This window comes from Asparagus officinalis, chromosome 2 (genome assembly GCF_001876935.1).
Source record: "Asparagus officinalis chromosome 2, Aspof.V1, whole genome shotgun sequence".
Classification (NCBI taxonomy): Eukaryota; Viridiplantae; Streptophyta; class Magnoliopsida; order Asparagales; family Asparagaceae; genus Asparagus; species Asparagus officinalis.
Genome location: NC_033795.1, coordinates 22,053,586 through 22,080,141, shown reverse-complemented (window position 1 = coordinate 22,080,141; position 26,556 = coordinate 22,053,586). Strand labels below are relative to the sequence as shown.

Below are 26,556 nucleotides of genomic sequence, written 5' to 3'. Positions count from 1 at the left end.
TCTCCCTCCCCCCCCTCTCTCTCCATGGCGGTAGGGCCACGGTGGTAGGACGACGACATGGAATCGCCGACGACTAGAAGTGGCCGGCGGCAAGACCTCCGTCGGATCTAGGGTTAATTTTTCTTTTCTTTTTCTTTTTTTCTCTCCAGTCAATCACATACATCTTAAACACATAAAAATTCTCTTTTGCAAATCCTAGTTTTTAGCTTCATAATCATAACAAGTTATCATCCGCACTCATTCTATTTTGATTCAAATTACTAGAATTTACTATGCAATTTGAAAGTGGGTTATACCTTAATGATTGGGATACTGATTTGTTGCCTTGGTCCTTTTTTCTCCCTTCACGAGCTTTCTCTAGCTCCCATAGAGTTTGGTTGAGGATGAGAGAATATAATTTTTTCGTGGGTTTTTTTCCTGTTTTATTCCTTTGTTGAGGAGGTGCCGCCCAAATCATCGAATGACTTTTAGCCATTAAAACACCTACTTGGCAGTTAATCAAGAGTTGGGGTTGAAATTCCAAAAAAAACCCTTAATTAGTTTCCCTAATCTTTATTTTAAAATTTTTTCTCCGTTAATTCAATTTTAAAGCACTAATTACTTAGGCTACTACAGAATCTGGTTACTGCCTGGAAGGTTCTGGTACAACGGTATATTGCTAACTAATCACAAGAGTGCCATGAAGAAATATATAAAAGGTCAGAAGATTTGTGACACAGTGATTGCCTGTGCAGTGCGGTCGCTTCTAATATGCAATTGTACCCATGTGGGGATTAAATTCAATCTTGGTGGTGCACTTTTGATGGGTTGGAGCGGAGTTTAAAGGTTTGAGAGGAGAGAGAGTCGTTGGAGATTTGGGTTTGAAGAACAAAACCATCGAAAGATGTGAGTTTTGACTTTTGGATTTGTGTCTGGGTTTGGGTTTTGAGTTCTGATTTGGATATTGGGTTCGGGTGTGGGTTTGGATGGTTAACTGGAGTTACGAAGGGCTGGAAGATCATGTGAAGCTGTTAGAACTGACATGTCCTTCACATTTCAAACCACTTACTATGAGGATTGATTTGGTGTGCATAGGCTTTGAGTGCTGAATAACTGGATTCCAGACTGTGCTATAGATTATTTTCATACTGATCAGATGTCATTTCTGTAATACGCATCAATATTGTTCTTAAAAGGGCTTTCAGATTGCGCAATAGATCTTGACTTCTTGTTATGCCCAAGCTAATCTCTTTATAATCATGGAATTTTCAATCTGTGCTGTTCAAATTAGTGGTTTTATCCTTATGTTTGAAGTAACAAACCTGTCTTTTTCAGATTGTCCGCGCACTTTGTATTCAGTGAATTAATTTTCCATTTAATCTTCTTGATTGTCTTTTTTAAATATTGTGAAGCTGTTGCTTATAAAGGTTCAAGTGTGAAAATTAGTTAAGTTATATTCTTCGGAAGGAAAAAGAGCGTGATTTGATTATCAATGAATATCTGCATATATGGGGGTTTTTTAATAGAGTTTTCATTCTTCTCTTGCTATTTATTGCAACATAACCTGATTTTATTCTTTTCCTCTTATCATTACTATTATTAATCAGTTTTTGAGTGTTTTTTTGTATAAATTATTATAGAACACCCATAAAAATTTAAAATACAATTTTATCAGAATTACGATGGATGCACCATAATGATGCTTTGTGGTCAGAATGTTTGGCAGTTGTGAAACAATATTTGAAGATAATATGGAGGTTGTTAAATGGGAGTTTGGATGGATAAGTATGCTAAATGATAGAGATGCGTGCATATGTAAGAAATTAGATAGCTTCAACCAAGGATAAAATGAGGGCAGCCGAAATGACTTGGATGTGCAACAAAAACCGTCATTGTACACTTAGGATTTTAATTGATGGAGCTAGTGGAATTAGGAATAGGCCTAAATGAACAAGCTGTTATTAACAGATATGATGGCCTTGACAACACTGAGAGGAGAACAGTCCTAATTGAGAGATAAGTTCTGAAAGGGATTCATGTTGCCAGCCATAAAAGGTTTGAGATTAAAGCTTTGCTATTTTAGTTGCTGTTTCCTGACTTTTATACTTCTGCTGTAGATGCTCAAGTATTCAACATTGCAGTTCTGTGATTATGAACTCTTTTTTTTATCATTTCCTAAACATTACTTGTATGAATAGGTAAAGAAAAGTGGAATGCCTCCTGGGCCACGAGCTGGATTTTCAATGTGTGTTCATAAGAAGAGGGCAATGCTATTTGGAGGTGTCGTAGATATGGAAGTTGAAGGTAAGTTTTTCACATACATGAAAGCATATTTATTTTGTTCTTGTACGTTCTCATAGTAAAGATCATTTAGGGCGTTTGGGAACTTGGCTTATAATTACTTGACTTATAATCCACAAATGAATTATAACCCAAGTGGATTATAAGCCAAAGTGCATGATAAAAAATGGATTATAAGCCGTTTTCTGTAGAGAGTGTTTGGCAAATGAGTGAATTATAATTCATCATTATTGTTAAAAATGACCAAAAAGGACATGACTCTAAATTTAAACATTGGGTAAGACATTGTAATTATCTTAAATGTAGGAGGGGTAAACTTGACATTACATGGTCAAACTATATGGCTTATAAGCCACCAAAAAATAAGCTGAGTTAGGAGAGATTTTTTTGGGCTTATAAGCCTATATAAGCCGGTTGCCAAACATATTACAATGGCTTAGTTTGACCAGTCGCCAAACATGCCCTTAGCTTGCCTAATTTGATTCAACATATTGGTTTGTACTTATGATGCTTTATGGTTCAATTACTTTCACTAATTTAAAATCACTAATGAGAACATTTACCCTGTTGTGGTGTTGATGGGACATTAGCGGTTTGATGGTATGGTTCTGGTTTTATACAAATTGTAAAGCACATATTTTGCACGTGAACATACTTGTTCTTGTGTTCATAATCTTTTTCTCATGGACAAAAAAATGACTGTGTGATCAATGAAAAAAAAAAACAGATTTAGAGTATGTATTGGAAATAAACTTTTGAGATTTTACATATAATATCACGTAGATTTAAAACTGAAATGAGTAGAAAAAAGGATATATCTCAAACTTTATGGACTTCAAGATTGCATACTTAACATTCAATGTTTGTAATTTTTTTATTGAAATACTAATATATTCAGAGTATTATCTTCTAAATTATTAGCAATTCATTATTAATATATTTTATTAATAGTTATAATTAAATTTAATTATTAATATATCTAAAATATTAAACTTGGTATGAATTAATAATGATGCAACTAATAAATTGTTAGAATATATTTATTGACAAAATAATTTAATGAATAGAAACATATACATAACCATGTAGTATTTATAATAAATCCTTTTTGTATTAAACCAATAACATTAATGAAGTAAGTTATTACTAAGGCATATCTTATCAGTCTCACCAAATTGCTTCAAATGCTCCATACAGTTTGTAGATAACATGTCTTAATAACTATAGGGTATCTTAGAAGCTCTCAGTCCATGGCTGATTACCAAAGTTATAATGCATATAAACAAAAAGATTAAAAAGTTAAAAATTATTTCAAGAAAATGATTAAATACTACTTCGAGTTGCATTGTAATAATTAGTTTAGATAGCTTGAATGTGCATGATTGTGCAATATGCTCAAACTGTTTCGAACTTATTTTGCACATTGTCCGTGCGCAATGAATATGCATGGTCCATGTGCTTTGATACCATGTGGTAGAAATACAACATGCAATAAGGTGAAACATGCATATCATGTATATTAATTAAAAATCAATAAAATTAGAAGAATACTTGAAACGCTTTCCAATTCTCAACGAAATAATCTTCCAAGATTACAATAAAGCTTCTTTAAGAGAAAAAGCCTCTAACTGAAGTCCATCCCTTATGGAAGAGGAGCAATATGAAGAGAAATGATCTTATATTATGTATTGTTTTTCTCTTGTTTTTCTCATATCTCCATAAGGCTACACATGAACCCTATATATAGGATTAGACTAGCCTTATAGATAATAAATCCTTAACAATTTAGAATGGTTTAGTGCAAATTTGGTCTTAGTGGGTATTATTTTGCCACTGGCTAGTTGTTAGGTATTAGGGAAGGTCTAGAAATTTTCTATAAGATGGGACTAATGTCTCATCTTCATCTTCTAAACACGGCCATCAAGTGATCCAAAACTAAGTACTAACGTAACTTTTTTCTTTTCCTCACGTTCATCTCTATTATATTGTTCTTATTTTCAATCTTTAACTTTTTCGTCAACTCTTTGCAACCTGGAGGACATAGTTATTTCTAGTATTCATTAGATTTAAAGGTGTATGTGATACACTACTGGAAAAACAATATGCAAAAAACCTCCCCCTTGCTGTTGATGTTGAAACTGTGACAAAACCACCTCTTCAACTCCTTATTACTAGATTAGACAATATAAAGTCCATTCTCCAAGAAGTTCACTTCTGAAATTGAAATTCTGACAGAACCACCTCTTTTAACTCATTACGAAATCAGACAATATGAAGTTCATTGTCCAAGAAGTCTCATGGAACATTCACCCAAGCACCATTTTTACGTTGCAAACCAATTGAAACCATGCCGAGGTGAGAGAAGAGGACACACTTGGGTTCTCACACCATTTTTAATGGAAACCATGCTAAGGTAAGAGAAGAGGATCTATTTAGGTTCTCACACTGTTTTACAGTGCCAATGGAAATCATGTCAAGGTTAGAGAGATGACCCACTTAGGTTCTCGTACTGTTTTACGGTGTCAATGGAAACCATGCCGAGATGATAGAAGTGGACAAGTGGATCCACTTAGGCTCTCGAATATTCTCTATGACACCACTGACAACCATGATGGTCTTCATACAATCACTGAACATTTTCATGCAATAGTAGTACCAGAAGGATTGTTTTTCTCAGAGACTAATTTAACGCGAGGCAGCATAATGACTTTTACGACATGAGAGGCTTATTTCCACAGTAATATTTCATCTTGAGGTTAATAGCTAGGAGGTTACCATCATCTCCACCTTAGATACCATTATTAAATAGTTCCACATATATGTGGACATCGTGGCAAGCAAACGTGTCGAAGTAATAATAAAACATGAGGGAGAGAAAGAAGTTACTCACGTTTAAGGAAGATGTAATTGACTATGTAATTCAAAATTTGAGGTCGAATGTGGATGCATGGTGCACCGACACAAGGCAAGGATGCGTTAATGAGGTAATGATTAGGAGGTTTCTATTTTTAAATCAAAGTGATATTGTTTTATCTTGCCATTAGGTGGACTTCCCTTACTTGGTGGACATGCGTCATACCATGTCCACAGTTGTGTGGAACAACTCTTTAATAATGTTATCTAAGATGGAGGTGATGAGTAATCACCTAGCTACTAATCTCGGGAAGAAATATTGTAGTGAAAATAAGCCTTATGTTGCCAAAAGTCGTTATGTCGCATTGCGTCAAGTTAATCTCTAAGAAGAACAATCCCCTGATATTACCTGATATTACTATTGCAAAGAAATGATCACTGAATATATGGAAGCTATCATGGTTGTTAGTGGCGCCATAAAAAAGGTTTGAGAACCTTAATTTATTTTCTTCTCTCACCTCGTCATGATTTCCATTAGCGCCGTAAAAACAGTGCGAGAGCCTAAGGCATGGTTTGATAGGACGTATGAGGAGGAAGATGAGGTAAGATGAGGTGCAATGAGGTGTAAGAAAGGATATACTTTTTGTGCTTCTTGTTTGGTTGGAGTAAGAGGAGATATATGACTTAAATTCAATGTTTATTTCTCTCACCTCACTATGTGTCTTTCTCTCACCTCACTCTTGTGTCCTTCCAAAATGGAGGGATTTCTCTCTCTACAATTCTAGTTCATTTGACACTTTCTCTCTCTGCACCTTACCTCACACCACCTTACCTTCCTCTCCAAAAGCCCTCTACTAGAGAGGAATTCTAATTTTGTCCTTCACTTCACCCTACTTCTCCTCCTGCCAGACCGAGCCTAAGTGGATGAATGTTTTGTGATATTTGTTAGACAATTGACTTCATATTGTCTTATTTCGTAATGATTTGAAGAGGTGATTTTGCAGAGAGTTTCAATATCGGGAGTGAAGGGAAGGTTTTTTCATATTCAGCCGCCTTTGAATCTAATGGAGAACTAGATATGACTAAGTTCTCCAGCTTGCAAAGAGTTAAAAGATGGATAGTGAGCAAGAAAATTGAGATTAACATGAGAAGAAAAGAAGTCATTCTGGTACTTAGTTTTGGAAGACTTTATGGCTGTGTTTAGGAGAGATCTTAATCTCTTTTCATAGAAGAATTTTAGATCTTATCTAACGCTTAGCCTATTAGCCAGTTGTAAAATAAGATTTGGTAGGACCAAATTTGCTTCAAACGACTTAACAAAATTTCATTTACACAAACTACACTATTTCAAAGTGATTGTTTTATCTTGCCATTAGGTGGACTTCCTTATTGCATCTTTGTCATACCATTGTGAAGATGAGAGTTTATGAGGTGGGGTTATTGGATGGCCACACAAAGGAAAAAAATAAACAAAGGAACAACAATTTGCCGCACGGACACCTCTATGTGGAGTGTAGGCTGTCTAAAAATCACAATAGATAGCTTATCCCCCATCAACCACCGATGATGGAAGTTACAATCTGACGACTTCCAGAAGGCTGTAATCTGAAGACTTTCGCGTAGATTGCTGAAGGTTACAATCTGACGACCTTCACGACAACCGATGAGAGCTCTAGTTCAACAGCATTCACAATCAACATCGGGATTTACAATCTGACGACTCTCATATTCTCAAGGAGTCAAGACGAAGATTACAAGACAATGATCTTTGCAACGCTATGACAAAAAGAGATTACTTGGTGATAATCTCTGCAAGGCAAGACGCGGAGGTCCTCCCCGTGTTACAACATCAAAACGCCAGGGTCAAACCTCGCGTTTCAACATCAAAACGCCATGGTCGAACCCCGCGTTACAACATCAAAACGCCAGGGTCGAACCCGCGTTACAACATCAAAACGCTGGAGTCGGACCCGCGTTACAACAAGCTAAACGTGAGCGACCCTCGCGTTCTTAGGGGTCCAGCCAACACCGACCCCCGCGTTTCTAAGCTACAACAAACCAAAACACGAGTGACCCTCGCGTTCATCAATGTTCAGCCAACACCCAACTTCGCGTCTCAATTCTAAGAGGCGAAGTTGGGTTCTGAACGTCAGATTGGGCGTTTTGACTTGTTCAAACACAAGCCGAACGGCCTCAAAACCGTTATCCCACGTTCTGAGGGATTTTCGCCCACTTAGGAGCGGATTTAGAGGGCAGTTACAACCTCTTATCCCCCTATAAAAGTGAACAAACTCAACTGAGTTAAAGGTTCGGTTCGATTTTTCTTGGCTTGAATCGACCATTGAAGGCTGGATTTTTCGGATCTGAGAATTGGCAGCAAGAGGGAGATCGACGTTCATCCTCAGCTAAGATCGACCACCAGAGCTTTCTTCTAGCCTTGGCTTATTAACCGATCTTCGGTTCAAATTAACTCTTTTACAGAGTTCTTCTAAACTCGTTCAGAGTTCTCAAACTTGCCACGCAAGTTCTCCACAACGTCAAATCGTGAGGAGAAGATATCGTTCCAGTGAATCAAGACGTGCGGATCGTCAACGGAGAGCAAACTCGACGCGAGCATTCGAGGGAGGCACTCCATCGCCACCGTGAAGAACCCACCTAACACACCTTTTTTTTCAAATTGCTCGACTCCATGCGCGATAAAACGGAAGTCAGCCACTACATCTTTCCACAGGATATTGTTTTGATTATTTCTAATGCTATGGTAAATTGATGAATTGCATCTAGGAACGCGCGTGCTAGGTTTGTCATGCTAAAATAGTGTTGTGTTTGGTGACTTGCTAAAATAATGCCATTTAGTACGTGTCTTGCTGAAATAATGCTTTGTGTTTGTGTTTGCTTCTGCTTTGGTATGACTATCCCTCTCTTTGGGGAGGTGTAAAGAGGAGGGTAGTCCGCTATTACTATATGATCTTTCTAGTATGCAATTAATGAATGTGTCTTGTGTCAATTAATTCTATATATATCTAACTCATGCAATGTATATGCATTTGTTCTGGCCCCATTCATTACCCTTGCATTCAATTGCTTTTTCTATTGTATCTATCTACATACTAGTGTCTATTCGAAATGGGTTGTGCAACTCATTACTCGCGCATCCAGTTGTTTTTTCTATTGTATCTATCTACATACTGGTGCCATAATTGTAATGGGGATTGATCAAATTTCATATGCATGAAGTATATATGGATCTTATTTATGCTTCCCCTTTATTCTGAAAATTAGACTTACAAGATTCCACAGTATATTCCATAACTTTTAAATAGGTCCAAACTTGACATAATTATTTTTCTTGGCTTTAATTTCATGCTCCCCCTTTAAGGACCTATTTAGTTGAAAAATTCACAAAGAATTAGGAGCATTAAATAAATGAAACCGCATATATATAGTACAAAAATCAAATTCACTTATAAATATTCAATTGATATATATTATATGATAGTCAACATGTTTGTGTCACTAATTTACAAGCTAAATAATTAATTAATATATAAATCTTGAATAAATATTTGATTTTTTTAGGAAATAGGAGGTAATCATCAACTGGTTTGATCATGAGATGTATCATGCGGTTATTGTGATTGCAAAATATTGCATGATTGCAAAATATTGCAATCACATTTGAAAATTGAAAATAAAAAGATTTGGCTAGTGAATGAAAAATATGAATACTGACTTGCAATCATAGTTGAAAATGATATTACAAGAGTAATTAATTTAGATTGGTTGATTAAAAATTGCACAAATCATGCTGTCATGAGGCTAGTTCTTTTTAGGTATTTGTATTTTTGAATTTCCTTTTGTAGAGTAGTTTGTTGGATTCACATCATTGACTGAAAAGATTAGATTGCATGAAGAATCAATCATAAGAATATATTGCAAAATTTTTACTGTCACTTTGCTATAGTTTGAAATTATTCACCACTTTGAAAAAAAAGTTCATCACTTTAGGTATTTTTTAATTAAATGTAGACAGTGACGAAGTCTTCTTGGTGAATCAACTAGAGTCTAGAGGAGTCAAGTTTTCAACAAGTAATGTAAAATCTATAGACAAAGCATGTAAGATTATTTACTGTTTTAACATTGTAATTAATTTCATTATTAATATGGAAGTCAGTGTAATAGTTTATCAACTTGTCAAGATTTTTTCTATCGCCAGCTATTGCAATGAATTGAACTTTTGCACATTATAGATGCTGTTTCTAGGATATTCTATTTATGAAAATAATGATAATTTATATTATTATTTTCTAGCTATAAGCTTCAAGTTACATCTTTTATTTGTAATGAATATATATAAGCCATTAGTTTTACAATTATTAATTATATAATTTAGTAAATTAAAGAGTTAAATTGACAATTAAAGAAATTAACCTTCACAGTATGAGGGCTTTAGCCTAATATCAAATCAAATTCATTTAGTACATTTACTTAGTCCATTCAAAAGAAGAATCCAATTGGGTATTTAAGTTTATTGAAAATTATTATTTTAATTAATTTTTTATGTATAAGTTCACTATAAGCATTCTATTGCTCTACCTTACTACAAGGATGAGGGGGCATATTGCAGCGGGCTTAAAAATGCATCGTAACGCGTAAGAACTGCAGCAATTGTTATTTGTAGCACCTAAATGCCCGTAGTGTAATGGTCGTATAACTAATTGTGTTTCCGTGTTGGCACAATGCTTCTCACTGCATTTAGAGCAACCATCACGAAATGTGTGTATGCACGTGTAGTTTGGAGATAAGGTATGTTATAAAGCACCATTTTCTTGTGTTCATAATATTTTTTTCATGGAAAAAATGATGGTGTGATTCACTGAAAAAAATGAATAAATTTGAAGTAAGTATTACAAAGAATCTGTTGAGTTTTTATGTATAATATGATTAATATCACGTAGATTTAAGTAAAATGGGTAGTAAAAAGTATATATCCAAACTTTATGACCTCAAGATTGCATTCTTAAAAATCAATGTTTATAATTTTTATTGAAATACTAATATATTGCGAGTATTATCTTATAAATTATTATAAATCATTATTAATATATTTTATTAATACTTATGTATATATTTTTTCCTTTTTTTTATATGACCAATAATATTAATCAAGTGAATTATTAATAAGGCATATCTTTTCAGTTTCACCAAATTGGTTCAAGTGCTCGGTATAGTTTGTAAATAACATGTCTTAGTAGCTATATGGTAGCTTAGTTAGAGGCTCTCGGTCTATGACCGATTACCAAAGTTATAATACATATAAACAAAAGAAAATCAAAAATTATATAAGCAAAATGATAAAATACTACTTAGAGTTGCATTGTAGTACTTAATTTAAATAGCGTGAATGTGCATGACTGTGCGATATGATCAAAATGTTTCAGAAATAAACAGTAAGTGGATGGTTTGGCGGTTTACAATCTTGTAGATGGTGGCGTTAAACATGCAATCGTGCATGCACAAATGTGGCAAGCAACATATTCCCATCTAAATCTAGCTCAGAACACCAGCTTAATGATCCTTAATTAACTCCAAGCCAAATGTGAATGACTTTGAACATATATTGGTTAAAGTTATTGGTAGTTCAAAAACATTTCTTACCATGGAGATTAATATGAAGTTTATGAAATTTATGTTTGTATTAACTTGTCCAAGAATTCATGCTACAATAATAATTTGTATTAAGAGAAATTCCCTAGTGAATTCCCTAGTGTGTAGGTATAATAGGGGGCAAATAACAATTTTTTTTCCCTATTTAGTTCTTTATTGATTTAAATATGCTTTCCCATCTCCTAATATTAATCATTTGATATCTTCCTAACCAAATCGACCTCCAAACATGTAGTTTGACTGAAATAAAATTGAACTTTCATGATGAAGCAGATGAGCGTTTAATGTAAATTCTACTTGAAGCTAGAATGAAAGTCTTTTTGTATGAGCTAATTTAATCATTAGTAACTACATCCAATTGCTTAAAATTTATATTTTCTGAATGTAAATACTTAAAGAAATCTCATGAGTAGGGTCGACCTTATTTCATAAAATCACCAAAGATTCCTTTTTTTTGCTTCTTAAGCAAGCTATTGGAAGGTTTAAACTCATGATCTATGCTTCATCTTGCTTTTTCTTTTTCCATGTTTGGAGAAAGATTGCAGTCAATAATCGCTTGTTAGGTTTAGTTGTAGAAGAATTACTTTAGGTGTAGGCACTCTTTATTATATCATAGATTCATTTTCCTATTATTGACATTTAATCGCTTATGACGTGAATGCATAAGAGAAGATTTATATTGTTGATGCTGACAATATGAAATTTAGTCCACTACTTGAAAATGTTGGAAGCAAAGAGAAAAATATAGCCAGTTTGAGCAAAGCTACTTTTCCCCCTAAGTTTTAACTATTATACCCAAAAAATCACTCAAAAACCACCATTTATTAGATAAAAAATTCCAGTCCAAACATATAGTTCATTAGAGTATGTATATTCGAAGAACATGATGAGCATAAAATACATGTGTAGTGTGTTTGCTAGATATATGCAAGGACACATTGAGTAGCATGTTTTAACTATAAACTACTTCTCTTTGTGTTTTAACAACATGATGAATATTTTAGTTGTTGTAAGTTTGTTGGAATACATAATTTACTTTGTGCAAATATTATATATGACATCAGCTACTCTTTTTCATTTACTTGCGGGAGATTTATCAGTTCCAATTACTAAAAAATTCTAATTACATCATGAGATTAAAGATGATACCATATAGCGATGAGTATCATGATATTATTTGTCTTCTGATTATGCACAAATTGCGTAGAAATGACATAAAAAAACAAAATGAATATGAAGAGAAAAATGCTATTAAGCAAAGGAAACATTGTTCTTCTCATTTATACATTACAATTGTAGTAGGCCTTGATCATACCCTAATTCAAAGAAATTCAAAATAACTTAAGGCTTGAGCATCATGAGAAAGCCAATAGTCAACAATAATGTCTGAAAGCTCTTGTTAGATTTGATGTGCATATGCTTTATTAGAGTTTGATTTATGCCTGTTTTGGCACTTCCATTCATGTTCTTCATTAATGATTCTTCAAACCAAAACAATGATCTTTAAAATCGTATAAGTTTCAGAATAAATACCTAAAAATTCTCATAGGAGAAAACTAATCGTATGAAAAGAGTGGATGGAGTCTCATTGTTTGTGCCCTCTGAAGCTCTTGAAACAGGGTATGAATCAATTTTCTCTCTATCTCCTTCTCATGCCATTGAAAAATAATAAAATGCTTGTCAAAGATACAAGTTTTTATTTGAATAAAAAATATGTAGGTATCTATAAAACCTAACCTCTTCGGGTAAGAAACCAATATCCTGCATATAATCGTTTTGTGATCGTGACTTAATTGAAGAATGGGGCAAGTTATGAGGTTTTGCTTTACAACATTGAGAAATCTTGTAGAAAGAGAAGGGTAAAGAGGAAATAAAAGAGATTTAGAAGACGAATTGTTATTAGAGAAGTTGAAGAGGCAACAGTTGGAAAATTATTGTGCTTTTAAAAAGAAGTAACTGGTTTTTTTTCTTAGTGGAGTAGATGAAGCAGTGGAGTAGAGGACACGTTTATTTAGGTGAGGTGTGGGGGAAAAAGTTTATTGATTTTTAAAATAATTTAATAGAATGAGATTTTTTGTCATTATTAAAATTTTGGATGAAATAATTGAATGAAAATCTGAATGGGGGCATTTTTGGTAATTTCGATGAAATTTTTGGGGCATTTTTGGGCGAAATTTTTTAACATGAGATACTCTTTTAGAATAGTGTGTATTGGAAAAATGTCGGGATGAAATTTGGTGCACGTGCATGGCATGTGGAAATTCATGTTTTACATTCTTAATTTATTTGTGACTCAATGACACCAACACAACTTTTGTTCAAAATTTCGTGATAGGTTATATGTATCTAAATCAAACTTTCTATTTGGTCCTGTTGAGGGCTCTTCTCCACTAAGCATTATCATATTTTTTTAATTATTTCTATCCAACTACTATTAGGTCTATCTCTAGTTCTTCTTTATCTATTAATCATAATTTTACCACTCCTCATTTGTGTATTTAATGGCATTAGTCATAGAATCAACTCAGACGCTCGAGAGCTTACAATATCCTTGTTATTAACATATACAATCTTTAACAAATGTAGGTTTGCTTGGTTAGATCATTGATAAAGATCGCTATCACTAAGAATTTATTTTCTCATTTTGCTAGATGCGTAAGAATGATTTGCGATAAGTACAACTTGATCACGCACACAACATAAGAAGATTATGAGATTGTGCCATCTTTAGCTGTCATACTAATTATTAGAAGATAAATCAACATCTTTCTCCTTTAGCATATCTAATAATATTTCTATGAGTGTATTATGGGGATGAAAATGATTGAAGCTTCTTAGGTTTATTACGGTGAAGTTGCGGTATGGCCTTGTTTAATTTTCACCGATTGTTTCTTCTATTGTCATTAATCACCATGAGTCTGTTTGATGTCCACTCTGATCCACAATTTCATGTTAATCCACATTCCTACATATAAATCAAACAATAAATATACATACCAAAAAAATCAATTCTAAGGCCTAGCAATTGTAGTAATGGTGGGAGTATCAAATACTTTATGTGGGGACAAATATTGCTGTGAGTCCATTTTCATATTTCTCATGACAACCTTAAACCTATTTGTCTTCCTACCAAATAAATAAATAAATATTTTTAAGTAAAAAAATTATTATAAACGAAAACAATTTTGAGGGAAATAAGGAAAGGATACCTTGAGATAAGAAGGAAAGAAGTACTTCTAGCAGAAAATGGTTAGAAAACATCTATGAAATATTTTTAAAATAGCAATTCTTCTTTCTTTATATTGTTTGTGCAAGAAAATTAAAAACAATAGGAGTGGGGAATAAGAAGATGGGACTAACATTTTTCTTCTTCTTCCTCTATATGAGTATACTAATGCGCGGTAGAGGAGGATGACGCGACAGCTTCGGAGAATCGAGTGGTGAGATCGAGTAAGCTATGACAATAGCAATGGGAAGGCGACGATCCCAGTAGATGTTTGTTGAGAAAGGGAGGTTCTTGAGATGATTTTGGAAGGCAAAATACAGAGTAAGAAATAGTTTAAGGATAATTATTAAGATGAAGATTAATCGTTAGACGTTGAAAAGCTGCTTAGAGTCTTCTAATTGGGTAAACTTATTTGAAAAGATACTTATCATAAAATTAAGGGTACCTTATAGAGCAGTTATGGGTGAGTGATTAAGTAGAAAGTTGATAGGTAATTATAGGATAGGTTATCAATGTGGAGAAGGTTATTAGTGGGTGATTATTATTATTATTTTGGATGCAAACTTTTCTTCTTCAATAATTACATACTATATGATAATAATTCACTAATTTTATATTATTGTTCTAATACTATTTATAGTGTTAAAAATTGTAAACTTTATATTTCAAAATTTAAAATGAGTGATTTGTTGTTTGCTTGCAGAAATTGCAGATTAGGTTTGTTTGGGATTAATAAGTATTGAAGGGCAGTGTTTTCAAAGGCTAGCAGATCACTGTGCCTCATGCACCTTACGAGTGGGGCAATGTCGAAGCGTCCTGCATCTGATGCAGCAACGCTTTTTACACCTCGCACGTGACCTGTGCTTCATGTAGGGCACATGCTAGGCATAGCCACATGTAGTTTGTTCTTTAACATTTCAATCGGGCCTTTATACCCAATGACTCATACCTAAAAAGCAAAATAAAACTGTTAGGCATTTCTAGTTGCCAGATTGAGGACCATAAGTTCACTTCAATATTGGTCTTGATTTGACTCTTGATTTGAAAATTTATGGACTTTGCTCTATGTTGGATGTGTTAGCATAGGAAATTAAGACCTTGTTTTGTGATTTCATGGTAGATGTTGTTTATCTTGACATACTTTATGTGAAGATATGTAAACATGCTCTTTCGTGCTTGATAACCATCTTGAAAATTGTGTGTGTGATGTGCACCTCGCTTCACTTGGGCGCGCGCATAGCCATGCATAAAGAGACTTTGCGCCCCGCATTGCTCTTTGTGCATTGATAACACTGTTAGAGGGTTTAACTTTACCCACTAACTCATTCAAATAATAATAATACCAAATTTATAAAATTAATTTAATTTTATAACTGTTAATATAGTATATTTGGAGCTGTACTCATTGCATTTAAATTAATTTAATTGGGGTGTTGTTTGTGTATGTATGTATGTATGTATATGGATGCGTGTGTTTTATGCATGAACATATGTGTTTTATGTATGTATGTATGTGTTTTGGAGGGCATTTTGAGAAGAAATGTTTTAAGATGGTAGTACACTTTTATAAACCCAATAGATTAGATACTACTAGATTTAGCAATACACTTTATAATATTTTAATTTCAATATTGGTATAATTTTTTCTTCACAGCAAGTAAGGAGAATCAATGGGCACCACTGTTATTTGTAGAAAGGTATGATATGTATCGGTCCGATATTGATCGCATTAGCAGTGTGGAAGATTTACACTTTAGCGTTTGAGTACTTTGTCCTACATGAGAGTTCGTATTCAAGACATTGAAAGGGGAGAGTGCATTAGAAGTTTGAACCTCTGTGATTAAGCTTACCATGGTTCTAGATCAAATCTTCTGGCCTTTTTACTTTTGCATCACTAATAAGGTCAGTCTTGGATCTAGAAGAAGTTGGTTTTTCCATCTAGCTAATTCCGGAGAATTGCAATGTAAATATGATTCTACGAAATGCTGAAATCTTATGCTCGACGGGTTTGTTTTGGGAATGATGTAAGATACATGATGCATTCATGAGGTTGGCTGTAAACGTTGTCTTATAGTTTAGCATGGTCCTAATGTTGTGTGGATGCATAATTCTTAATCAAGCGTATACAGATTAGATTTGGATGTTGTATCAATGCACAGGAACCAATTAAATGGTTAGAAGGGTTTGACTGTATGCAGAATTGATATTCTAGTACCTGTGGCAATTTATTTATTTGTTTGTTTATTTGTTTCAGGTGATGTGCTGATGAGTTTGTTTATAAATGAGCTTTACGGCTTCCAATTGGATAACCGTCGCTGGTAAGTTCTATTAAAGGCACTTCCTGATCTGCATAATCTTAATTTAGGTGTCAAGAAGTGTAATTATTTAACCAGCTTCATTATACATCCAAGAGAAACAATGTACAACTCTGCACAGAGCTGGGTATCTTTATATGTTTAGAGAGAGAAGCACATGATTTCTGTGAACATGGAGAGAGAGGACCAACGCATTCACTGTGACAGATGTAACACGATTAGCATATGCTTTCATGGTAATGTATGAAATTTACCATGCAAGAAGACCAGTTTTCAACACAATTCTTGTTGCAGAAAGTCTCTCTCTTCTATCGTTGTATGATTGTGTTGTAACTTTTTTCATGATATTAGATATTGGGTATTAGCATCAAGTAACTTAAACTACCATCTTTGAAAATTTATAGTCTGTAGGTCATGTGCATGGTTTGCATGAAATATTGATGCTTAAAGATATATTCCCTAGAATTGATTTTAAGTTCTCCTCTTTCCAAGAAGTGGATTGTCTAATTACATGACCAACATTAAATGACTTCATCATATTGCTTTTACCGCTGGATAGGTTGGAGGATCATAGAATAACATAACTTTTTATCTATATGCATTCGATGAGGTGTACAGCATGAATAGTACACCTCTGGGGTAGCTCATCATGTTGTTCTGTTGGTGGAAAAAAAACTTGAGTTTCTATGAAGTATGCTTAAGATTTTCCTGTGTATAGGCAATCGTGGTGTTTTGTTATGTTTTGATTATTTTGGTCCTATCATGATGGGATTTTCAGTACCCAGTCCGACTTGACCTAAGTTTTTATTCCTGGAGGATAGATTTTAACCTATTTGAGTTTCCTCTATTAGTGGATAAAGCTAGTCGATTATAAATTAAACTGTTGAATAAACTATGCAGCTAAAGTAACAATAAAGACATGCACATAATCATATAATAAGTAGCTTGTAAGTTATATGCTGCAACTGTTTGAACATTCATAATATAACACTATGTATTTTGCACATACATCAACTGTCCAGAGCACTTACTGTTGCGTTTATCAATAAAGAATTCAATTTTTTTTCTCAAAATCTTTATCTGCTTCATCTTAGGTATCCTTTGGAGCTGCGGAAGGAGAAATCTACTAAAGGCAAGGTACTATCTTGAAACATTTAATATAACCTCTGTTAAAACTTTCAGGTATTAGGAAATGTTTGTTATACCACTTCTCAAACAATGCTTCTCATGCTGAAATTTAGCTTATGGATTGGTTTTTGTTGCGCAATACCCATCTTAGTCAGTAGAATGCGTATCTTTTTCTGCCAACTTCTAAACAGCCTTACTTACAAAAAAAAAAAAGAATCACTGTTGAATATTTCTCACGGCCAAAATTTTTATGATGTGCACATTTACTAATATTCATTATGTAGTTGTCAAACAGCTGTGATCTTATATAGTTTACTATGATATTTCTAACCTATAAAGTTAGTTATCTGGCTTAATGTTCATCATTCTTTAAAACAATTAAAAAATAAAAGTAATTCTGCTGTGCAGACTTCAAAAGCTCAAGTTTATGTTACACATCTGTATGTGTGTTTTGTTACATTCTTTAAACTTGTTTATGGCTAGGGCTTCTCATATTCAGATGATTTGTGTACTAACATAGTTTGATTATTCACTTGTAATGATGTTTCTGAAATGTACGGCATTGAACCATTTAAGTTAGCTTTATCCTTGACAGGAGCTGCATTTCTTTCATGAAGTCTGCCTATGCTTTTGCGTAGCACATACTGGTTTTGATTCCGCAAACTGTTTGTCGAAAATTTTTGGCAGTAAATGCTATGTTGTACATACTATTTCTCACTGGCATTTCTTTGTTATTATGCTGAAATCAAAGATATAAATTCAGATGCCTGCTTATTACGCTAATGTGGCTCAACATGTTCTGGTGAGAAGGTTTTGGAAGTAAATATTGGGTAATGGGACTAAAACATGCTCTCCTTAGATCGGTAAACTAGGACTCTAGGAGAAAACATACTTTGGTTTTATTGACTAATAAAGGCACATAGCTCTTCTTTTGTTTTAGAAAACATTTAATTGCACGAAAATGTTGAGTGCACTTCATTTTTTTAAGGCTTTTGAAATCTGCTCGTGATGAATATCTATTATTCTCGTAATATGTCTGCTTACATGTCACACTATGCTCGTATCATTCTTTTGCAGTTAAAAGCGTCAAATAAATCTGAATCATCAAAGGGCTCGGTCGTGTCGAATAAGAGCATCCAAGATGATCTTGAGATGTCTATAGCGAATGATGATGAGAATATGGAGGATGATGAGGAAGCAACGGAGATGCAATGTGACATGCAAGAAATCTCCCATCAAATGACCAAATCTCTTGCCTGCAATGATGTTTCCTCTAAAGAAGTATCTGATGTGAAAGTACAGGGGCTGGGTGGTAGTAGTTCTTGTCTCCAAGGCTGCACTTCAGTAGAGGTTAGTTGTATAAAAAATTTTGTTCTATACTTACGGCTTGTTTCAATCCAGTAACCACCTTTTGAAAGTTGTAGATAGTGAAGCCTTGTGGACGTATTAATGCCTGCATGGTTGTGGGAAGAGATACGCTCTTTGTGTATGGAGGGATGATGGAAGTCAGAGATAGAGAGATCACACTTGATGATTTGTACTCACTTAACCTCAGCAAACTTGACGAATGGAAGTGCATACTAGCGGTTAGTCATATCGTATATCCATGATTCTTCCTCCATTATGACCCCAACAAGACTTTAAGTTATTGATTTTCTGGATGTAACCGTATAACCTTTTCTTGTTGCTAACTCAGAAGTTGGTCAAGTTCAATGGCCTGCATCTTTCACCGTTAAATTCTAATCGTGTTGCTTTTAAACATTATTCTTTACACATTACTACCCTCAGTCTGGTCTTCCTGAACTGCTTCATAGATTGTCAAAGGCTGTGACTTCTGTACCTACCCCTGATCATTGCCCTCTACTAATCACCCAAGAGAAAAGAAGATTGTTCTCCTAGTTCAAAAATAAGTCAGCTGTTTTTTGTCAGGGAAAGGAAACATTCTTTTGGTTCTTAGTGTTTATATTTGAAAGTAAAGTTCTAACATAACTACATCTAAGTATGTTAATGCGGACTGTTGGTCAAGTTTCATTAAAATGAATCTCATTTTCCCCTGTAAGTTCAGGCATCTGAATCTGAATGGCAAGAAGCTTCTGAGGATGAAGATGATGGTGATTCAGAAGAAGAAAGCGGTGATGAAAGTGGCTGCAATGAGTCTGATGAAGACGACGAAGATATGGTAAAATTCCTTTTTAATTCTTATGATTTGATAAGTTCATATTGATCAAATAGTTTCAAACGATGGAGGCGGATCATGCTAAATTTAGAGAAGCACCTAAACAACTGATTTCACAGTATCACTAAGTTGGTAGTGGACATGCAACATGCAAAAGATGTTAGATTGTATAAAGCTTTCCACCTAAAACATAGCCATGGCCATCATTTCTTGATCTGTCTACATTTAATATAGTAACAAAGTATGAACACCAGTGCCAGAACAGCATAAACCTAGATCAGAATAACTATTTGGTGAATCCTTCAGAAACATTTTGTGGGGGACTGTAAAGGAGACATTGCTGTAGTAGAGAATTCCTCCTTACTTGGTTGTCTTTGTAGTATACCATTACATTGCAAATTTGCCGTTGCTACAGTACAATATGTGCTGGTTGTCTGTAAGTAAATTGTCATCCTCTTTCATGAAAGTTAATGTACCTCTATTTCCTCTTGCTATAAAACAGCATTTATCAATTTTCATCTACAAAGGCAACTTCATTTACATGGCTCAATTTAAATGCTTCTTCTACATCAAGTGTCTGGAGGTTATATCTCTGGAGTGGCCTGCTTGTGTTACGATTTCTGTCTTGCCATCAAGTCACCATCTTTCTGAGAAGTATGAACCAAAAAGAAATTACACTTAAAGAATGAAATTTCTAAATTCTTATTAATTTTACTAGCGCGCACATTCTTATAACTGAGAATAGCAGTTTGCTTTTGCCAAAACACGTTCCTTCTCTCTAAAAGAAACATAAACAAGTTCCAATATTTACATAAAAATTGCGAGGATATACTGGTAAAAGGCAAATAATCACAGAATGCATCTTATTTCTATCTATTTCCACCTCTTGAAAATCTTCTTGCTTTGTCTTATTATGCTACTTTTTCAGTAAAGAAATCACTGAAGAATATTTTTCTTCTTTACTTATCACTTTGGTTTTTCTTACATAGTTACATACTGTCTTTTCAATGGTACACACTATCTGAAAATTAATTCTATGTGTTTTTCTTAGTTGTTTACTCAGTTACCTGTGGAGTGAATTCTCGTTATTACAGTCATATCTAGTAATGTTCTTATTCTTTTTCACAGTCTGAGGATGAAGTTGAAAAGACTCTAGACGCAGAAAGTGCTGTTTCAATTTTAAAAGGTGAGAAGAAGAATCTGCGTCGAAAAGAGAAGCGTGCTAGGATCGACCAAATAAGAGTAACCCTTGGCCTTTCGGATTCACAAAGAACTCCAATGGTACTTCATTTTCATCCCAAAGTATTAAAATTTCTTCTAGGCTTAACTTTGAACCTTTGGTGCCTGATTTTAGCTTTATATCCACAGGATCAACCCTTCATTGATGAATAAATTGTATCCATAGCATCAACCCTTCATTGTTATTGTGATATATTGCATCCATAGCATAAACTCTTATTCAAATCTATATATTAGCTAGGCACAAGAATGGAAGCATCAATGTGCAGGGAAGAGTTGGGCATGCCAAATTTAAAGTTAGACATGCCAAATTTCAGAAGTTTTAATATGAGTTGTAAGACCATCCATCCACAGAAAAACTCATTGATAATTGTAACTAGTAAGAGAGTATTCAAATGTTTACTAGATGGAAATGGTAATGTGTTAAAATATTGTTGCTCAAGTATACAGGTAAAAATATTGAACGCTCGCAATAGAACTGAAGTGGTCTTTGGTATGGCTTGAGATGGATATCAGCAAAATTTTGAACTTGACAGAATGGTCGTTGTTCTAACATTTATGTCCGATGAAATATTATTCCCGACAGATAGATTCAGTGATTTTTTGTCCCTCTTAAGTATATTAAAAGATGGGAAAATGTATAATTGCATATGACAATAATCAAACCTAACCATTTAGTACCAGGCCTCTTAATTTATATTTGCATATGACAATAATCAAACCTAACCTTTTACTACAAGGCCACTTATGTATATTTGCATATGACATAATCAAACCTAACCTGTTACTAACTTACTACAAGAATTCTTCACGGACTGCAAAATAAATTTTATAATATATGTGAAATGTTTATAATAATAAAAATTATATGATAAAGGAACATAACAAGCATGTGGAACTTAATACTTCCAGAACATTCCAGGGCCTTTTCTGTTGATGTGTTCTTCCAGAACTGACTGTGGCTTGAATTTGAGTTCTAAGAATTTAAGCTGATCCATCCATTTTCATCCGTCGCGCTATTTTCATCCTTTGCTGCTGCATTTTTATCTCCGAGGCATAAGTGGCAGCATGCAGCCATTTTTCTGTGCCAAAAGCCTGTATACACATAACAGACACTTGTATAGTCTCAAATTCCATGGTATACAACACTGTTCACAACCTGTCATCTTATTTTCGTTGCTACTTTTACACCAAAGTGAGTCACTTGCATGTTTAAATGGTTTGAGTACCTTTTTGCATTCGAACCCAATAGATCGTCGTTGCCCCATAATTTACTTTTACATTTAGAGCATGTTTAGAGTTTCATTGATGCAAATCAGCAAGCTGCTGCATGATGATGATTGAGTGGTTGTAAATATTGTGGTGAGACATCTTTCATTAGGTAGAATAATTGACAAGTTTTCCCTTTCAGTCTAAATTCTTCTAGGTTCTTCTTGTCGTAATCCTGTCAACAAATCCCTTTGAACTCAATATGCAAGGAATTTCAAAATATATACAGTTATTCCGTGATTTGGTCACAATTCCATAAACGGTTTAATATTCTACTGGTGATTTACATGTTCTGTATCTATGTAGCTCATTTAATGTACAGTCGTAAATGTATATGATTCTAATGACATTTTTTTAATTCTCGAACTTAAAGGAAAGTATTTCTGGGACCTGTAGATACCTTTTTGAGTTTAATAACCTTGATCCTACCTAGAAAGTTGACGACCTAAGCTGGTCTGTTACAGATATTACAATTATATGAAAATAATCCTTTTTCCCCCTTTACTTTTCGGCCATATGTACAAGCCATCAGTAAACTATTGACTGCTCTCAAATCAATTGCTCAAAAAAATATAAATAGAAAATAAAAATAAAAATAAAATCAGTGTATTTTCATTGAACTATTTCGTCTCTCATTTCAGCTTCTTTGGTAATAAAGCTTGTGCTTAGCTTTAATACTTCCGAGGTCAACAATGTTGTGGAAGGGAACCTTGGTTTGTATTTGTATTTCATTTATATACTTCTCTTATCATCATAACAACTGTTCTTATCTAATTCGCCAGTAATGAGTCTATTTTTAAAAGCATCTCTTAGTATTTATCACTTCTCATAGTATCTTATTCATTTCCTTCCATTACATTCTTTGTGAAGCCTGGGGAGACTCTTAGGGACTTCTACAAGAGGACAAGCATGTATTGGCAAATGGCTGCACACGAGCACACCCAGCATACTGGAAAGGTCAGTTAAACTGAAACTAGTTTTCTTCGCAGAACATGGTTGTTGCTTCAAATTTTCCTTTGTGTCAGTAATTTTTTTAATGCTTAAATACAATAATTCTGTCCCCAAATTAGCTTCACGATAGAAGGGACTGGAAAGTTTTGGTTTTCATCTAGCACAGCCCCTCCGTAATGGGTAGTTTTAACTTCCTTCAAACAGTTATCATAATTCTCCTTTGGTGCTACTTCCTCGGTATAGTATCTAAACCAATGTACTTATTCTGTTCTCACTTGCTGCCTTCACGCTATTCTGATGCTTAAAACAATTTGATCCTAGAGACGTTTAATACCTTCTAATCTCAGTAATATATGTCACATAGTTTAAACATGACTTCAAGTAAATCTTCTACAATTTAATCTTCTCAAACACATTCATTGTTTCTACTACTATCCCTGGAGTCCAGGCTTAAGTGAAAATTTTAGAATTCTTGTTCTTCACTCCTTATTCCTCAGGTATCCCATTTGCACATCCCCTGTTATGATTTTTAGTATTCATTCTATTACTTTCCGGGTCTCACCATGCAATATTAAATTGTGTAGAATTGATATCCTCACCAAGGTTCCTTGTGGAACATCATCATATTTAAACTGAAAGATAGGTGTGGGTTTATTTATTTTTCATCTTTTTAAAGTACTTTCTTTTGCTCTTTCCTACACGAACTTGGGACCTTCAGGAGCTCCGGAAAGATGGATTTGATCTCGCTGAGGTTCGATACAAGGAGCTGAAGCCCATCCTTGATGAGGTTTTAATTACTTCTTCGTTTCATCTTCAAACCAGTCTGATCATTTTCGATTTATATGATTTATATGATTTTTCCCCCCTCAACTATGTTTTCTCTTTTCTTCTGCACGTTGTAGTTGGCAATATTGGAGGCTGAACAAAAGGCTGAAGAAGAAGAAGGGCCCGAGACTAGTTCGAGAAAGAGGGGTCCCAATAAAAACAAGAATAAGAATTCAAAGAGGTAGTTAGGCATTGGAATTTCTAATTATAAACAATTTTGTAACATTATGTATTGTATTGAGACGGTGATGAATGGTTAAAGTAAATTGTTTCATTTCCCCTTTTTTTCTTCAATTTATTAACTTAATATGATTGTTATTTCAACCGTAGCATAATGTTTAGAGCAATATTTATTTGAGGATTTTTTTGGGTACCATGGTTTTTTTTTGTTGTGTTTTTGTAAAAAAACACCATGGTGTTGTGTTTCTCTTAAAACGTTTTTAAAATATCATGTTAAGTATTTTTAGTCAACACGAGTTTGACTCTTTACAACGTTAGTATTAAACATATCATTAATATATTATATATTAATTATAATAATATATATTATAAATAAAATGTTATAATATTTAGTTTATATTATTATAGTATTAGAAGTATTAAATATAATGTAATATAAAATTGTATAATGTATTATAATATTATATTGTACTTGATGAGTTATATTATATTATAATTATTACATATTATTTTTAAATAATTATATATTTAATTATCTTGATATATCAATTTGTTATTTATATATTAATATTTTATAATAAAGTTATTTATATTTAATATAATATTATACTATTATTGACATGAAAATAATATACTATTATTATGTTAATATATGTTATTATTAGTTATTATTCAATATAATTAATATATTAGTAATTATTAATATTTATCTAATATATTGATGGCTCCTCTTAATCAAGTACTAAATAAATATTTTTCATGATATAAAATATTGTATATATGAATAATATTATTTTTACATTAACATTTGTTAGCAAAAATTATTGTATTTATTATTTATATATTAATATTTTAGCATATTTACTATACAATATGCTATTATAATATTATTATTATATTATTATGTTATTATTAAATATGTTATTATTATACAATATTTTATAATTATTAATTTATTACGGTTTATTTATTAAAAAGTTAATAATATTATAGCGATTATACTATTGTGTAGCATACTATTATATTATTATTTATTATTAATAACTTTTATTATTATTTTTTATTAGTTTATTTATATTTTATTATTATTTAATATTATATAATACATTGTTACCATATTAAATACTAGTATTTAATATGTTATTATATTGTTATATAAGATATTTTATTTATTATATTTTCATATTTTTTAATAAATATTACTAATATATTAGATTAACTATAATGTAGAATAGTATAGTATAATATAATAAGCATGTTGATAACAACTTTATGTTAATTATATTTAATATATTATGTTAGATGTTATATTAACACATTCTCAAACTCAAACCCAAAACACCAAACTTAAAACACATTTTAGGTGTTTTGAAATAACTGTTGTGTTTTTGGTTTGAGGATGATTTAGTTTAAAAAACATAATGGTTTTCAAACACATAGTGTTTTGTTTTTGGCAAAAACACCATGGAAATAAGTAAAACACCATGGTATCCAAACGGAGCTTAAGTTTGTTAAAATCTTTGAGTGACTTGCGTGCACGGGTATTTGCAAAGTAGAGGTTTTATGCTTTAACGAATGGGCTGTTTGGATGCTTGTAGGGAAGTTGGCTATTTATGACAATAAATGGAAAGTAGTAGTCCAATTCATTACTTTTAATTTGGGGTTTTACATTGTGTGGTTTGGATTCCATTACGAATCTTAATCTTTGTTTGGCTTGCATGATAGGTTCCGGAAAAGTAATAGTTACAAAAAGATCATATTATCATAATAAGGTTATCTTTTAGCTAAATTGATACTATTTTTATATGATTTTTTTGCATTTAAATACCTGAAAGTTACTTTGTTTTTAACATAATTACCCCACTGCCCAAACCTCACTCCAAAATTACGTCATTGTTAATACCCAATGTTTCTTATTTTGCCCAAAAGTATCACAAAAAATTTAACTTTGAAAAATGATAAAATTTTCTTAAGATTTTTTCCCCTTATATAAGTCTCTTAATTCCTTCATAATTTTGAAAGTAGCACCTAAATCACAATTAGACTATTTTGAAATTAATACCTCCAATCAAGAGTAAAAATAGCAATTGGAGACTTTAATTTAAGACAACTTATAAGAATTGAGAGATCTAATCACATATTTTGCAGGACTAAGTTTGAAATTCTTTAAAAACAGGAGCGTAATACTAATTACAATGATTTTAGGGCTATTTCTTTTTTAGTACAAATTTAGGGGCTCATTAAAAAAAGAAAGATTAAGGCGCTAATTTGAGTGAAAATCATATAAATTATTGTTGTTGATGTTTCACAAAAGGGCAGAGCACGAAGTGTTGGTTTTTCTTATAATTTTTTTTTTTTCCATCTCCCTGCTGACAGCTTATCAGCTTTCCTATAAAATCACTTCAAAATAGAAAAATTTCTTAGGTGCTCAATGAAGCCGCTAAAAT

General features: G+C 33.0%; 1 protein-coding gene across 1 annotated transcript in view; it reads left to right on the top strand.

The window, feature by feature from the left end:
- The window catches only part of LOC109830506 (kelch domain-containing protein 4), a 35,829-nt gene extending 11,571 nt beyond the window's left edge, over positions 1 to 24,258 (top strand). Inside the window, 10 exon segments of the mRNA XM_020397773.1 lie at positions 2,178 to 2,283; positions 16,281 to 16,344; positions 17,436 to 17,478; positions 18,547 to 18,819; positions 18,894 to 19,055; positions 19,535 to 19,648; positions 20,774 to 20,926; positions 23,024 to 23,110; positions 23,823 to 23,891; positions 24,007 to 24,258. Of these exon segments, the coding sequence (XP_020253362.1) occupies positions 2,178 to 2,283; positions 16,281 to 16,344; positions 17,436 to 17,478; positions 18,547 to 18,819; positions 18,894 to 19,055; positions 19,535 to 19,648; positions 20,774 to 20,926; positions 23,024 to 23,110; positions 23,823 to 23,891; positions 24,007 to 24,114 (1,179 nt within the window). The 3' untranslated portion in view covers positions 24,115 to 24,258.